We start from the raw sequence: 16,615 nt of genomic DNA, 5'->3' as shown, positions 1-16,615 counted from the left end.
GCATGCATACAATGAATTGGCAAATCATGCATTACAAAGTAATATAATGCATGCATGAAGCACATAATTATTAATGCCAATGAAAGCTTACGTTAATGCATTAGCATTAATTAATTAAAGCCATACATCTCTAAGGAAAAGTCTAGGGGCCAGCAATTTTTGTGTTTTTTGGCCAATACTTAACCATCAAAAGAAAAGAGAGTAATTTCTTACCATTGGATGTAATCTCACACCATTAAAAATACTATTAATAACCAATTGATGGTTACAAAATACTAAAATTGCTGCCCCCTAACATTGCTCTATTTCTAATGCAATTGGCATTAATAAGTAAAATGAAAACATGCATGAAACATGTAATGAATGAACGCTAGCAAGGAAGCAACGTTCACATAAATGAACGCTAGCGTTCATTAGGCAAGGAAGAGCGTTCAATTAAATGAACGCTACGCTCAATAAAGTGAGCGTTTTCGGGCCCCATGAAGAAAAGCAAAGTGCGCACAAGAGAACCAAGGAACGCTACGTTCACAACTTCCAATTGAGCGCTACAAGGAAACTCAAAAAAGGGGGAGCAACCAAGGATCGAAGAGGGAACCACGCACCAAGGGAGCGCTACGTTCGCATCTCTTCACTGAGCGCTATGGGCAAGGAGAATTGGCACGAGGGAGGCACACAAGGCAAGTGAGCGCAACGCTCACTAACTCAACGGAGCGCTCTACTAGAGCCTCACCAAGCAACCCTTACCCATGTCACTTGAACCAAGCCATCCGGATCCACTCTTCTTCAATTCCAAAGCAAGCAAAACTCATTATCATCACTCAAAGGCTCAAGAGATAGTTAGAATAGGAATTTCATTTAATTGTAATTTATTTTTAATTTTAATTTCATTTTAATTTTGTAAAAGCCTATATAAAGGCATCAGTTTCATTTCAAAAGAAGGCTAGCTCTGCTAGAGAGCAATAAGAGTATGAGTAGAAGTAGAATAGAGAGCTCTTTGAAACACTTTAAATTTTTCTGTAATTGTCAATTTGGTTTATGAAATTTCATGTTTCTGAATCTTCTCTTCTGAAATTTTGCTTTCTGAAATTTTACATGAGTTTACTGTGAGCTTGATTTACAATTCTAAGCAATTTAAATTTCCTTGCACCTCAATTCCCTTTTTCGTGGATCTGAATTTACTCTTCCTGCAATTCTGAGCAATTCTCTTTTTTTGCAATTTCACATTCACATTGAGCTTGATTTACTTTCCTGCACATTTGCATTTTCTGCAATTGCTCTAAGTCATGATTTACTGCTTTCTTTACTTTTCAGCACCCAGCCCCCTTTACGTTTGCTGCAATTTACATTTCTTATTCTTTAAGCTTCTGTCAATTTAATTCCTGCAAGTGAGATCTGCTGTAATTTACATTCCTTGCTCTTTACGTTTCTGCCCATTTACTTTCTGCAACTTTAGATTTCTTGTCATTTACATTCTGTTGCTTCAATTTTCACTTAATTCACCAATGTTAGCTTGACTAAACTAATCACCCACTAAAGTTGCTTGATCCATCAATTCCTGTGGGATCGACCTCACTCTAAGTGAGTTTTACTACTTGATGCAACCCGGTACACTTGCTGGTGAGTTTTGTGGGGAATCGTTTTTCCACCCATCAGTCATTCACGTTGCTTAATGTCGCTTCTTCGTGGGTTAACAAACTTTTTCCTTTGCTTCTCTCTTGATATTCTTCCATCTCCACCATGACCTTGTCAAATGCTCGGTGCAAAATTCCGGTCAACTCTTCAGACTCAGATGCAAATTCACATATATTGTGTGACCGAAACACCAATTCGTCAAATCTCTTACTTCTTGGCCCCAGTAGAGGTTCATCTTGGCTACTCTTGATGTGTGTATGCCTCCTCTTTGTGTTCTTGCTCCAACGTTCCAATATGTATTTCGGTGCCACGTTATCCACTCGCTCAAAGCTTAGGACGCTTAGGGAATGGAGGCACAATATGCCCCTAGACTCAAACAGCAAGCAATGGCACTTTACATCTCGTGATACTGCGTCGTAGGTGACGACAAACTTGTTGAATGTGGAGTTGGATACCTGCTCTATGACTTCATATGTTGTGAAACCTAGGGTGGTATGCATTGATCTGTGATACAGTTCACTTTACCTCTGAATTGAGTTTGAACTTTTCTGAACTTCTCATGGGTATATACATGCTGAAACTGTGCCTTTATTGTTGATTTTGTTGAACACGGTATCACGGTGTGAAAATCTGCAGCATCGAATTCTCTCACTGCTTGCTCTCTACTTGCTAGACAATTGTCGTATTGCTTCACGAATTGTCTCAAGGAGCTATTCCGTGTGATGAACTTGTTGAAAAATGAATGCATGCTCTCACTCCTTTGCGTGCTTCTCATCCCGGCCCAAAAGTGGTGATCCAAGTAAACCGGAATCCATATATGCCGATCCTCGTACAGCTCTGCAAACCAAACCGAACCCATAAGGTCTGGTGAACCGAAAACAGTGCATGCTTTGGGAAAAAAACATATGAGCATAAAAATAATTCGAATTGAAATCTCAATTACCTGAAAGCCACTTGTTGCCTCCGAGGCCATACTTTCTAAGGAAATCGATCCAGTTTCTGTCAAATTCTTCTTTTGTGTACGAGTTCTAAACAACATGGCTCATCTCTTGTTCAATTTTGTTGTGTCCCTTGTAGCCATTTAATTTGCTTGGGATCTTCTTCATAATGTGCCAGATGCACCAGCGATGAATTGTTGTTAGCATGCACAGCTCAATTGCCCTTTGAATCGATGCGCATTGATCAGTAACAATACCTTTTGGTGCCTTCCCTCCCATGCAATGTAGCCAACACTCAAATAGCCATTTGAATGATTGGATGTCCTCATTTTTCATCAGCGCGCATCCAAGAAGTGTCGACTAGCCGTAGTGATTCATGCCCACAAAAGAACCTAAAACCAAATTGTATCTGCATAAATAACAAGCACACAGTGGTGAACCGAAATATATACACTCACTGAACATAAAAAATATATTTGAAAGAACCGAATACCTGTTTGTGGTATAGGTGGTGTCAAATGAAACTACATCTCCGAAATAATCAAATGCAGCCCTGCTTCTTGCATCAGCCCAGAATGCATGTTTAATGCAATGATCGCCTTCAAGGTTGAGCTCAAAGAAGAAATTTTGGTTCTTCTCTTTCATTCTTACTAGGTACTTCTCAAATTCTTTGGCATCGTCTTCTTCGAAAATATTCCATACTTTCCTTGTGATGTAATTCCTAACGTCTTTTTCTATAAAACCTAGTTCACGGCGGCTGCCAGCTGCTGCCACAAATGATTGGTAAGTTTTGCTCGGTGTGATTCCGGCTTCCTCGTGGGTTTCAATGGTGCGACACACGAACATGCTAAGCTCCCTGTGTTGTTTGAGCATCTCAGCCTGGTCTGGACAACAAGGATGTGAGTGATTCAAAACAACTTTGGAAATTGTCCAAACACTAACATCCTTCATTATGTGTACGTAAATTCTGGCCGGACAATTTTACCCAGCCGAAGGGTTTGTCTTCAAAGTTGGAGATATCTTTGATTTCCACCTCCCCTCTCTGGTACATACAATTAGTTGATTCTTAATCTTGTCTCCGTCTCAAGTTGTGTTCCTTATTTTGGTAGAAAAACCGGCAAGTTTGGAATAATATTTGTAGAACTTTCCAGCTTCTTCTAGTGTCTTGAAAATCATTCCCACCTTTGGGACAAATTTTTCATCCACAACACAGCTGGTCTGTACGGTGAACCGAAATCTTAGTTATGGTGAACCAAAATCTTAATTACGGTGAAACAATTATATAGTGTTTGGGGAACAAAACAGAATATATTCGTCTAATTTTTTTAGGCTCCTTTCTGCATACCGAACCGAACACATGCACATGCTTAAACAACTCTTTAGTACTTACCGAACCGAAAAGTTACTCACACTTATTCACACTCATAGTTACTCACAGTTACATATTATCAATTCAATTCAATTCAATTCAGATATAGATCACCTCAGTCCATTCAATTCACTTCAAATAAAATTAGCAATTTCATTCCATTGAATTCGATTCAAAATTCAATAATCCAAACCTCATCAAATTGATGCATTCCAGAAGAATTATCGAAATCGCACTCATTCAACTGATTTGAAATTGATTCATTTATTGTTTTAATTCAAAATTGTAGATTGAAGAAGAAAAAGAAGAAGAAGAAGATGAACGACAAAGTTAATTACGTTGAAGTCAATCCAGATTCATAATGCAGAGAAGAAAAATATGAATAAAGGAGAACAACGAATTTAATTACGTTGAAGAAGAACGCGAAAAAGGTTTACGTTATATGGAAAGGTTTACGTTGAGAAAGGTTTAGGTTGAGAAAGGTTGATCATGCAAAATAAGGATTACGTTATATACGTTATATGAGACGCGTGTAAAACAAATGAGTGTGTGGGTCGAGAAAAATGCGTGAAGTGAAAAGTACTTGGATACCATCCATGTAATTTTTACATGGATGTAGAGCTTTTCCATTAAAATAATAAGAAAGCAAAGAGAATATATAAACACAACAAAGACTTTTACAATTATGCTATGAATATAAGAAAAAGAGAATATAAGGTGAATTATTTTAAATATAGTTATTTTGAATACACAAATTCTGAGTTACATTTTCTATATATTGGATATAATGACCCTTAAGTAACTTGATACATATCTCGAATATATCCAAAATATGTTCAGTTTGTCATAAGAGCCCGATTTTGAGTACACTCCAGATCAATGTATTCAAATTTTTTTCATATCTAATACATACATAATCATCTTTATACCCACTATATTTGAAATGTACCTCGAATCTAAGCATGCATATTAATAAATAAAAAATTCCTCAAAATAAATCAAGATATCTTAAATTTCTTTTTTAAAATGAAAAAAAGCAACGCAACAAAATATGCAAAGAACCGTTGAAGCAAAAAATGTCCCATAAAGTCCTGTCTGTCCATCATAATTCATAAACAAAAATTAAAAAAATATTCATTTATTGCGAATCACTGAATAATTGTCCATTCAATTCAAATTAACACAACGCAGCACTATATTCTCCTTCTCTTCCCTTCATTCACTCTCTCTCACACATTCATTCTTTCGTTCATTCCCTGTTCCAATCTTTCACACATTCATTCGTTTGTTCGTTCGTTGATTTGTTCGTTTTGTGGAAATCATTTCTTCAGAATTCGAAAAAGGTTCCTCCTTTTCTCACTTGTGATTTCATAATTGCTTCAAACATATATCCCCATCTAGATTTTTCTTTCAAGAGCTGTTCTAAGATGCATAATCTGATTAACATGATAATTATTTCCACATAACAGCGATTTTGATTTTAAAATTTTCATCTAATCTGATTTTTTTTATTTATTTATTGGGAGAATTTGACAACTTCTTCGAAACAAAGTCTGCATCTTATTAAGGGAATGATGCCATGCCTAGTGAAATTGAACATTTTGTACCTTTGTGTTGGGTTTGATAATGTTCCTTTATAAAATGTTAATAATTTTGAAATATGTTGTTGGATTAAGCAGGTAGGGTATTGACAATGATGGTTGTTATGGCTCTCTAACAAGAGAGTAGGGGTTTGATTAAGGTTTTGGTGTTGAAGTAGATGATTAGTTGTGGGGGATGTGGAAGGTTCTTGCGAGGAGTTCTGGAGCTACTGAGTTGAATGACTTCTATCCTATTAGACCGGAATGCCAAGCCGACGCTCCAGCTCCTCGTTTTAAGCCAAGGGTGAGAGTTCTTTTTGTGCTTTAGCTCATGCTGCTGAATTTTGTTTGATAAGATTTGCACATCAATTGAATGAGTTATGTGCAAAAGAAAGAGTTATGTTGTTTGTATATCTAATTCCAAGCCTGGAAAATAAGAGTTTGATTGTTAGAGTAGGGATCATAGCAAAAGTTTATTTCTGGTAGAATGGATCTCAGTATGGTGTACGAAGAGATATGTGTCCAGAAAACATATCGTCAACTAAATTTAGTTATTTTGAGTAGTGACTATACTAGTTTTGCGACACTCGGTTAGATGATATGCAACTCATTGAAACTTGTACAAGGTAGAAAGATCAAAGTTTGCTTTTTGTGACATCTGTAGCTTACCCCACGTAGGGAATTTTTAGATTTTTACATATCTTGATATGTCTAACCGATCCCAACTAGTCGAATAAGGCTTAGCTGTCATTGTCATTGTATATAATATAGATGCTTTTCAGTATTATTGTTGCAATTTTCATATATTTGAAAGTTTACGTAAAAGGCTTTTGTGATTTATACGCTGCACTTTTGTTTTGGCACAGGCTGGCAAAACTTTAAGTCAAAGAAGATGGAATTCATCATTCGATGCAGAAGGTCACTTGAACATTGCCAAAGTGCTTAGACGAATCCAGCGCGGGGTAATCTATATTTTCTATCTCGATGCTGGTCACATGATGGAATCTGTTAATAATGACATTTTTTCTTTTGGTTTCTACCTGTGTGGTTGCTCTGAATTTGCGGATTTGTCATTGATGATTTGCATTTAACAACATGGTGACCTAATAGATTGTTGGCGGTAGCTATATTAATGAGAAGGGTTAGTTTATAAATTATTCACTTCAAAGTGCCTTAGACATTGTTCTCTGTGAAACAAATACCGTATGATGATGATCTATGATAACAGTCTGATCTGCACTTATCGTTATCACTATTCAGGATTCTCTCTCTCTCTCTCTCTCTCTCTCTCTCTCTCTCCTTTTTCATTTGTGCTTATTGCTACCCATATCTACTTCTATGAATCATGTAGGGTGTCCATCCTTCAATCAAAGGGGAAGTATGGGAGTTCTTGCTAGGTTGCTATGATCCTAACAGTACATTTGATGAACGGACGGAGCTCAAGAACCGTCGAAGGTATATTATAGTTGAAGCATATCTCTGTAGAATTAAAAAAATCAGATTAAATGGGTTATTCTAACAGTAAAGCTCAAATTTGTTCTCTGAAGATAAGCATGACGTCCAATTTTTCCTTTAAATATACCTTCTGTAATCTTTTAGAGGACTGTTTTGAGTGTTTTCTCATAAATACTGCTCATTGCCATACGTCATTGGCCAATGCAACCGTCCTCTAGTTGTCATTGCGAGCATGACTTCCCTTTTATTGCTGTTACTAGTGTTTCCTGTCATTTTTGTCACTCCCTGTTTCCTATCACCATTATAGTGCTCATATACAATTATTGGCCAAATGTTCATATCATGCCATTCTAATCAAAATTGTGAAATGAAAATTGTTACCACTTGGGTGAACCTTTTGTCTGTTATTTTTATTCTTCGTGCCACATAATCTATGAACAAAAGTGTTATTGTTTTGTAACTTTGGCGCCTATAATTTCTAGAATGTATCAACTTGAGATTGGGTAGCTACTGATGTTTCCCCTCTACTCTATGTTGGTCTTTCTAAATGCAAAATGGTGCTTGTTTAAATGTTTTAGGGTGTAAACCCTACATCTTCTCACCATTTGTTCTCTCTCTCTCTCTTTACTGAAATTAAACAACATGAGTAAATAAAACCATTTATAAATTGATTATGCAGGGGACAGTATGATATGTGGAAAGCAGAATGTCAAAGGATGGTTCCAATGATTGGTAGCGGAAAATTTATTACAACACCCCTCATCGATGAGGATGGCCAACCAATAGATAAATCTTTGATAGGTGTCCAACCTTCAAATAAGAAAGTTTTGCAGTGGATGCAAGTGTTACATCAGATTGGTATGTATACACTGCTGCACATTAGTGGATACATATTTCCATTCTGCTTTATTTAGTTTAAATCTACAAATTTCAAATTTTGAGCTTCACTAAAGATTAAAGCTCGTGCCTATTAACTCTTCTTTTGCAATCATAAAATCAGTGGCATGTAAATTTCCTTCATAAATATAAATATCATTAATGTAACACCTGAAGAAATTATTTACAAAATAATGAATTAAATATGTAATGATGAAAATGGTACAACCTGGCTTACATAGCATATAACTTATACTGACAATGATAAGTCATTAACACAGGGTGGTAAGCAACCTTGATCCTTGGACAAGAATGCAACTTCTAATCCAAGGAAAGATACTTCATACCTCATAACCTTATGCTTCCTTGTATCGTGAACTATTCCTATGGGCCAAACATGTGGGTTACCTGGTGATCTCACGAAAAGGGGGAAAACTTTGAGATGTTACTTTAAAGCAGATATGCAACCTGCTCGTCTATCAAAACTTTCATGAAAAAGCAATGGCTGCATATAATTTTCACTACCCAAAATGATAACCTGTTAATAAAAGTCTGAGAATTCATCAAAATTGACTAGGAACCTGCAAGTTTATGTCTTAGATAAGGAGTTTTAAGTCAGAATGTCTTGTGCATTAGTTCTGACTTCTGAGGGTGATTGCATATGTTCCATGATGTTCTCATGAAAAGGGCATCATATAATAGTTTCATAATTTAACGCTGTTTTTTTCTTCTTAAGAAAGCTTGTTTTATAAATAATTTATTTATCATAATAGCATCTGTGATGACAAATTTGTATTGTAGGCCTGGATGTTAATCGAACTGATCGAGCACTTGTCTTTTATGAGAGTGAAGCTAATCAAGCAAAACTTTGGGATGTTCTATCAGTTTATGCATGGTTGGATGATGATATTGGTTATGTGCAAGGTGAGACTCTCTCTTTTAAATTTTCAAATGATGAGTTGATAGAGCTCCAAAAATGGGACATCCTAAAGGGACCACATTTACTTTGCAGGAATGAATGATATATGCTCACCTTTGATTATTCTCATCGAGAACGAAGCAGATAGCTATTGGTGCTTTGATCGTGCAATGCGAAGGATGGTATGCTAGATGTACTGAACAATAAAATTTCCTTAACATGCTAGTTCTAGGTGTTTCTTGTATCGGTAATTGATATGTAGCAATACAACCTTGTGTTCCTGAGGAATTATTTAACTAAAAAGATTTGTCAAAAGCTTTGTTTGTGTTTGAATCCTCTCAGGAAAGTGACTGTCATGTTCACAGTTCCACCGTTTCTTTCATTATTCTAAAAAAAAATGTTCAAAAGATAAAAATCAGTGGTAGAGATGTGAATATGACAAGGTCATGTACTCATGTTCATGTTGACCATGAGAGGATAATTATCGTTTTTTAATGGAGCTAGAATTGTGCTTGATAGGTGTTCCGAGAGTTACCTGAAACTGTTAGGTCGATCTCGGATGAGATCTGTGGTGGCGGCCGGAGCTGATACGTCCGACTTGTTGGTGGTGCTGATGTGGCTGATCCTTTGCGCCTCCAACAAGTCGGACGTATCAGCTCCGGCCGCCACCACAGATCTCATCCGAGATCGACCTAACAGTTTCAGGTAACCCTCGGAACAATAGGCATGCCAATTTGGTGATATTATTCACAAAACTTGTATATTGTCACACATCTAGTAGTTTTAGATAACTAGAGATAACAAGAGACATGGATGAGATTGAAAGTGATTCCCAAGGAGTAGTGACCTATTTCTTTCTTGTTGTAATGATGTTGTCCTTTTTGTAGAAATTCAACTGATACAGTTGATCATTGTATTACTACATTTGGTTCTAATGAAGAATTACTTATTACTCACCAAGTTATCATTTAGTTGTTTGCTGTAGTTTATTGTTTTCTTTTCGAAGATTGAAAATGTTTAATCCCAATCAATTCATATTTTGGTGTTTTCCCCTGCTGTTGTTTTCCCAACAGAGAGAGAACTTCAGGACCAGTGCAAGTTCAATGGGGGTGCAATCTCAGTTGGCTACGCTCTCACAGATAATGAAAACAGTTGATCCTAAACTTCACGAACACCTTGGTCAGTAAAACTTCTTTGGCCAGCTTCTAATACGTCACAAGATAGTTCTAGAGTTTAGATTCTTCTATCTTTTTAATTTATACTAGAAGCAGTCTCAAATGCTCCAAGTGGTGTGAATAATTTTCAATTAAATAGTGAATCTTTTTGGTAAAGAATTCTTTTTTCTTTGTTAATCGTGTTTAGAGGTAGCTTGATGATAGATACTTGTACATATACCTGCACTTGTGTCCATGAAAATTCATACTGTAGCAGTTTGTGGCCCCTCCCAGTGGGAAGTATCCTGAAAGCTTGCAATCATGAAGGAAAAAGCGTCTGTATAAATATGCAAGAAAAAATCCTTAAGCTTCATCTCTTTTTATTTCACAGAGGATTTAGATGGCGGAGAGTATCTATTTGCATTTCGCATGCTGATGGTTCTTTTTCGAAGAGAATTTTCTTTCGCAGATACTTTGTATCTTTGGGAGGTAAGGATAAAATGCTATTAACAATATTAATTTCATTGATAAATAAACTCGTTTATACGTAGATGAGCCATCATTTTTCTACTATCTTGATGAGATTGAGTTTGGAGCTTATTTTGGCTTCAAATTGATAGCTCAATTTATGACATAACATAGATTGTTTCCAGTTGATCTGGGGAATGGAATACAATCCAAACATCTTTGCAAAATACGAAGAGCCAGAACGAGCTAAAGCAAATGCCTCTCCACAAACACTAAGTGACAAGATTTTGAAGCAATATGGAAAATTTGAGAGAAAAAATGTGAAGACCGGCAATGCAGAAGAAAGTAGTGCACTAGCTGTTTTCGTTGTTGCAAGTGTGCTAGAAATCAAGCATAGGCGGATTTTGAATGAGGCCAAGGGCGTTGATGACGTTGTCCAGGTTTGTCTTCTTTCAAATGCATGTGCCAAAAAATATATATATATATATATATATATATATATATATATATATATATATACTTGAATATGTTTCTTGCATGTATCTCACTTAACTATCTCTTCAGATCTTGGGTGATATTACTTCGAATCTTGATGCTAAAAAAGCATGTGAGGAGGCATTGAAAATTCAGAAGAAGTACCTGAGCAAGGTAATTTGCATTCTCTATCTCCTCTAGTTATTTCAGGAACATCAGAGAATGCTTTTACTCTAGCAGCAAAATATGTGGATCTTGATTTTGTTTTTGCCATTGCCACTTTGTTTCTACTCTATTCACTTACAAAAATGCTCAATTTTATTTTTTTATATTTTTCTGTGTTTATGCAAATGAAATAAGAACAAGATTTTGTTGTTTTAATTATTTCTTTGCAAAAAGCTTGGAAACAAAATATACAATGAAAGCAATGTGTTTATGTTATAATACGAGAGTTTAATTTTGATGTACTATCAATGTAAAACAGTTTTACATGTACATCCAATTACATAACTCTACATTAGCAAAAATAACTATCTTTTACATTAACAGCGTGAATGGTAATCCAAAAGAAATGATGTGATTGGATGACTATATAAAACGTTTTACACTGTCAGTGCATCAAAATTGAACTCATAATACTAATGAACTTATAAAAATAATAGACAATGAAACAAGCCCTTAATAACTCTTTTTCCACTTTGTCCCCCCGGGCCCCCCTCCTCCCCCTACATGAGATTGTTATGTTTGTAGAATCTTAACCGTTCAAAAATCTCCAATGACATGCACGACTTAATAATCTTGAATGGTTGATATTTAATGAACATGTTAGCCCTCAACACAAAAGAGGTCCATATCCTATCTTTGGCATAAGATTCTTCTTACATACATTATTGGATCGCTTTTGCTACAACCATGATTTTTGGCTCAAAACAAGAAACCAAACATGCTATGACCTTGCTACTGAAACATTCCATGTAAACTATCTTGTGACACATACAGAAAATGCGTTCAAATTTTTTTTGGTCCCGGGACACAAATTTTCTGTCCTTCCTTGGGAGGACAGTATGACTAAACAGGAGTCAGAAATTTTGGTCTCTTTCTCTGTCTCCGGTATCTCGCCGTCTTTGGTATTTGTGTCCCTGAAACAAAACATCTTTCTAGTTTCCGACACAATACTTTGTCTTCATACAAAATCTGAGTTTTTCATTGGTTGTTCATGCAGGCCCAGGGCAAGAAGTGACAGAGCCATAGAGACAATGGTACATTTTCTCTAACTATTTGGTTGGCAGCTGTGGTTAACATGATCTTGAGGTTTCAGCTTAGCCCCTATCCTTTTTTCTTTTTTTTTTTTTCTTTCCTCCCATTTTTCTTTTACCCTCTAGTGATGGCTGTAGTTCCATGCTTCTCCAGTGTTGATCCTTGGAAATGAAGTACTAAGTACAAACGCCACAAGATCTAGAGACCCAGAAAACATCACCTTCAGATTTTGTGCATGGGCCTGGCAAAAATACTTTTATTATTATTTCTTTTTCTTCAACAACTAAATTAGTATCTATTGTATTACTAATCTTAAAATAAGTTCATTCTGTTAGGAACAAAAATTAAATTAAAAAAAAAGAGAGAGAAAATGTTAGGTATGCTTTTGGTTTTAGCCAGGAACCAAAAAGTGTACTTCAAATGTACTTTTTTATTCGATAAATATTTTTCATAATAAAAAGATTTGAGTAAAAATAGGCCCAAATTCATTTGCATTCAAAGTCACCCATGATAAGAGAGTGGTTTTCTTTATTTATTTTTGTGAAATTTTGATATTGTTTTTAATTTAAAAAAATAAGATTAAGCTAATATATGTTTTAAAAACACATGTTAAAGTTATTATTTAAAAAAGCTTTTATAAAAAAAGATGCATTCAAATCTTCAGTATATTTGTTGGAATGGGAGTGGAGTAAGATTAGAGTTGGAATTATATTAGGTTAGGTAAGAGGATAATTTGGATATATTTAATGATTTTTTTAGGATTCGGTTAGTTTTGTGAAGAAAAATTTATCTTTCATGAGTATAAGGTTAATTTTAATTTTTGTGGATAAATTTATTAGCATTCTGAACATTTATAAATAGAAATAATAGTTTATCTTAAAAAATTAAAAACTTACAACAATAATAATCTTAACAAGCGTTCTTGTTCAACTTTATTTTAATAAAAGGTATCATATTAAGTTTAACCTAGCACTATGTTTAAGAAGATTAAAATTTTTTAAAAAATAGTTGAAACAACAAAGCATACTATTATCATTGTTGGGATAAACGTTAATTTTGTTCCCAATATTTAGAGATAGTTTTAAATTTGTCTCTAATACTTTTTTTAAATCTATTTTTACCTTAAGTAATTTAAAAATATTTTTTAATGTTTTCCATTCAATAATCAAAATTCAAATTACCAGAAAAGGGCTTAATATCAAGGTTAAAGTGTGACTTTAATGATGTATAGGCACCACAAATAGAGATTGTTTGCCTCATTCTTTCAAGGTGAATTATATGGTAAAAATGTAAGTTTATAGTTTTTTTTTTTTAATAGAATGAAAGAGAGATTAATAAAGGTAGGACTCACATTTTGAATAATAATAAAACAATAAAAAATAACTATAAAAGAAATTATATTCTCTCTCTATACCACTCCAATCTGTACAATAAAGTGTCCATTCTTTCAAAATAAAAACCTAATGATTGGATTTCAATTATATTTTCTTGACATCGATAATCTGTAATATAACAGTCATATGTTCATGACATTCACACAAGACTGTCACGTGCACACATTAATGTTGTTGGGTTTTGGACTTCTTTTTTACGAGGAATAAAAACTTAAAATATTTTAGTCTATAATTACTCTTAGTTGTGAGTGAAGTCATTGACGTTGAGTTAAAGTGAAGTAAGGGAGAGATCTTATTAGCAAGAACAAGTAAACACGTGAGAGAATAGAAAACAAAAAGTTATTTTCACACGTACACAAAATTGTCACTGTAAATTTTTTCCTGCAGATTTGTTAACTATTGGCCCAAATTCAAATTTATACAGTGCATTTTAGACATCTGATTCTTCACTTTGACCATTCAAATTTTTGAAATGAGGTCTGTGGTTGGAGTTATAAGCCACGCAGCAGCAACTGTTTTGTCATATTTTATTTTCTTGGTTATTGTTTGTAAATTTTGATACTTAGGTTGATTAGTTTGTTGTATGTACGTTTTGTATAGTGATTTATGATTCTTTTGTATTCTATTTTGATTATAGTAAAACTATTTCTTTGGATTTGGTGACTGGTACCTCTTATATTGAGGAAGATTTTCTACGTTAAGATCTTAATGTATTTTTGTCTCTATTTTTAGATATCCTGTGCAATTCTGCTATTATTTAGTGAATATTGTAGTTTCTCTTATTTTTATAAATAGAAAATTGTGTGTTTTATCTTTATCAAATATATGATTGTTGTTTCGGGACTTACCTAGAACCGGATAGTTGGGCTTGAATTAAAGGCCCAAACGATGAGGAAACGTAGACTTCAACTAGCTTTGTGTCTGGGAGCCGTCGTCCGAGGTGATTGTATGTGTATTGGCGATGGGGGTTGGTATCTGCAAGGACACTCCGATACCTAAGTCAGCAAGGAGATAAGCAGGTTTTTGTATCTTGGAACTTTTCATACCTGAGGAGTGTTAGTGTATTTATAGGTGATGAGCCAATAACCACCGTTGGAGTAATTCCACTATTAGTGGTGGATAACCGTCCCTTTATCTTAAGGTTGTTGAGATATCTCTTCTAAAAGTGGGTGAGAGGTTTTAGGAGGCAGTTACTTATTTGAATAAGTGTATCTGCTAGCTCATGTCGAATCCGACCTCTTTTGGGGAAGTTGAGTGAGCGGTAAATGCCATCCCTTTGGATTGGGCCTTTTTAACTTAGTTAGGCCTGGCTATTGCATTGGGTTAGGGTATGAACAGTGCCCCTACTTGAGTCCGATCTCTTTAGTTATGAGTTGGATTCGAGTGTTAATTGAACTCGGGTATGCTCAAGTTGGTGTTTCTTTCCAAGTCGAAAACCGATGTGATTTTAGTTTTGAAATTGACGTGATTTTGAAGTTCTTCAACTGTCGCATCTAATCAAACATCGCGTCCGTTCGGTTCTTACATTTACATGTGGGGGGTAGTTACATTGGTAAGACGCGTCCTCTTAATGACTACGTCGTTTTACTGTTATGCCCCTACTGTACTATAAATTTCTTTTCCTCTTCTTTCTTTCTTTTCTTTCGTTGGTTTTCTGAGAACTACTTCGCTCCTTCGTTCTTTTCCTCACTCACAGGATTCTCGTGCTCTCTTTCATTGGAGTGTTCGCCTTTCTATCTTCCTCTTCGCAAAAGGTTAGTTCTTTGCATCCTTTTTCGCCTTTTATATGAGATAATGCATGTTTTGAGAGTGGGGTCCGTTTGTACTGTTTGTAGTAGGAATATTTTTGTATTTTCTCTTTTGCGAAGATCTCTTTTACTATGACTACTATTTGCTCTTGCCTTCTGTTTTGAAAAAGAACTTTTTCATTATGAACTGATTTTTTTATGACCTCTTTTTTTATCATTTTCACATACATTTTTTCCTTTTCAAGAAATGTCTTTCCAAATTCCTGAAGTCCTTCTGAGATAGGTAGATGCTTCCGTTCTTTCTGAGAGCCTTTAGTAGAAACCATCTTCATAACTGAACTCAGGAAACACCATAGGGTCCGTAACCTCGACGATGACGAACCCAAATATGAGTTGGTAGCCCGCAATCCTGAGGACCGAGTTTGCTGTGGGAGGAATAATGATACTGACCCCTACTTTATTTTTATGTATGACTGTCTTTTTACCCGTTTAGGGGTTACCTTGCCTTTTTCTGACTTTGAAGTAGAGGTCCTGTCCCACTGTAGGGTAGCTCCTTCCCAACTTCATCCCAATTCTTGGGGTTTCATGAAGATTTACCAGCTTGTCAGCCGAGAGCTTGACCTTCCGATTTCTTTAAAGATCTTTTTCTATCTTTTTCATTTGACCAAGCCTTTCAGTAAACAAAATAAACAACAATAGGTGTAACACCCTACCACACAGAGTCTTATGCTTAAGTCATAAAACAGAGGTGGTGAGGTATTACGACCTCTAAAATAAAATTTAGTATGTATAGTATTACAAGAATGTTCATAACTAGGAGCCTTTGAAAAAGTGGGTAAATCAAAACCGATAAATCAAAAGCGCAACACTCCGATCGATAACGTAAACGAATAGTTAAAGATCAAACTAAAGCGAAGAGATATACAAAGGAGTGCCAAAATACATATATCAAGACTCGGGACTCGGCTTGCGGAGATAACCGGCCCGAGCATACAGTATAAATACATATATAGTAAGGAAATCCTAAAAGACAACCCAAAAGACAATATACAAATCCTGTTTCTCCAAAATAACCTCTAAGAGGAGTAAATACAAGATACATATATAGTGGAAAATATAAGTATCTAAACAAGTATGTAAGATCAAAATAAAATCTCAATAGCTAAGGATCTCTGCCAAAAAGGAAGTCTCCAGCATGCCTCAGCGAAGAGCCTCACATCCTGCATCTGAAAACCACAAAATCCGCATAGGTGAGAATCGGAGGTTCTCAGCATGGTAACAGTGCCCAAATATCTAACATGTAATGTCCTGGGAAAGCCGAAGGCAATCGTAGGACTTCCAAATCATAATC

At 35.3% G+C, this 16,615-nt stretch overlaps 3 protein-coding genes across 10 annotated transcripts; 1 reads left to right on the top strand and 2 right to left on the bottom strand.

Annotated features, from left to right (window-relative positions):
- Nucleotides 1-1,649: 1,649 nt before the first annotated feature.
- LOC130966536 (protein FAR1-RELATED SEQUENCE 1-like) lies at nucleotides 1,650-2,491 on the bottom strand. The gene is made up of 2 exons (XM_057891352.1): nucleotides 2,158-2,491; nucleotides 1,650-2,116 (listed from the first exon to the last, which is right to left on the bottom strand). Exons 1-2 carry the CDS (start codon nucleotides 2,489-2,491, stop codon nucleotides 1,650-1,652), a joined length of 801 nt encoding a protein of 266 aa, XP_057747335.1.
- A 439-nt stretch (nucleotides 2,492-2,930) lies between these two features.
- On the bottom strand, nucleotides 2,931-3,521 carry LOC130966535 (protein FAR1-RELATED SEQUENCE 5-like). The gene is made up of 2 exons (XM_057891351.1): nucleotides 3,064-3,521; nucleotides 2,931-2,979 (listed from the first exon to the last, which is right to left on the bottom strand). The coding sequence occupies exons 1-2, from the start codon at nucleotides 3,519-3,521 to the stop codon at nucleotides 2,931-2,933; spliced, it is 507 nt and encodes a 168-aa protein (XP_057747334.1).
- A 1,550-nt stretch (nucleotides 3,522-5,071) lies between these two features.
- LOC130967584 (rab GTPase-activating protein 22-like) lies at nucleotides 5,072-14,007 on the top strand. Of its 8 annotated transcripts, none has more exons than XM_057892513.1 (13): nucleotides 5,098-5,282; nucleotides 5,619-5,823; nucleotides 6,386-6,481; nucleotides 6,871-6,974; nucleotides 7,654-7,832; nucleotides 8,652-8,774; nucleotides 8,863-8,951; nucleotides 9,843-9,948; nucleotides 10,315-10,412; nucleotides 10,577-10,831; nucleotides 10,956-11,039; nucleotides 12,088-12,124; nucleotides 12,260-12,597. In XM_057892513.1, the coding sequence occupies exons 2-12, from the start codon at nucleotides 5,716-5,718 to the stop codon at nucleotides 12,103-12,105; spliced, it is 1,260 nt and encodes a 419-aa protein (XP_057748496.1). In that variant the 5' UTR covers nucleotides 5,098-5,282; nucleotides 5,619-5,715; the 3' UTR covers nucleotides 12,106-12,124; nucleotides 12,260-12,597. The 8 variants fall into 8 exon arrangements, 4 of the variants coding, with proteins under 4 accessions (XP_057748493.1, XP_057748496.1, XP_057748495.1 ...); XM_057892512.1 differs by having other exon boundaries at nucleotides 12,248-12,597; XR_009081388.1 differs by lacking the exon at nucleotides 12,260-12,597 and adding an exon at nucleotides 13,941-14,007 and having other exon boundaries at nucleotides 5,099-5,282; nucleotides 12,088-12,176.
- Nucleotides 14,008-16,615: the final 2,608 nt, after the last annotated feature.

This window comes from Arachis stenosperma, chromosome 3 (genome assembly GCF_014773155.1).
Source record: "Arachis stenosperma cultivar V10309 chromosome 3, arast.V10309.gnm1.PFL2, whole genome shotgun sequence".
Classification (NCBI taxonomy): domain Eukaryota; kingdom Viridiplantae; phylum Streptophyta; class Magnoliopsida; order Fabales; family Fabaceae; genus Arachis; species Arachis stenosperma.
The sequence above is the reverse complement of the archived record's forward strand: the minus strand, read 5'-3'. Positions and strand labels throughout refer to the sequence as shown.

Coding starts and splice junctions, on each gene's coding strand:
- LOC130966536 (XM_057891352.1), bottom strand. CDS start 2,491: ATGGGTTCGGTTTGGTTTGCAGAGCTGTACGAGGATCGGCATATATGG. Junction 2,117..2,157: donor AGTTCAAACTCAATTCAGAG/GTAAAGTGAACT, acceptor ATACCACCCTAG/GTTTCACAACATATGAAGTC.
- LOC130966535 (XM_057891351.1), bottom strand. CDS start 3,521: ATGAAGGATGTTAGTGTTTGGACAATTTCCAAAGTTGTTTTGAATCAC. Junction 2,980..3,063: donor ACCACCTATACCACAAACAG/GTATTCGGTTCT, acceptor TTATTTATGCAG/ATACAATTTGGTTTTAGGTT.
- LOC130967584 (XM_057892510.1), top strand. CDS start 5,716: ATGTGGAAGGTTCTTGCGAGGAGTTCTGGAGCTACTGAGTTGAATGAC. Junction 6,482..6,870: donor TTAGACGAATCCAGCGCGGG/GTAATCTATATT, acceptor TGAATCATGTAG/GGTGTCCATCCTTCAATCAA. Junction 10,413..10,576: donor ATACTTTGTATCTTTGGGAG/GTAAGGATAAAA, acceptor GATTGTTTCCAG/TTGATCTGGGGAATGGAATA.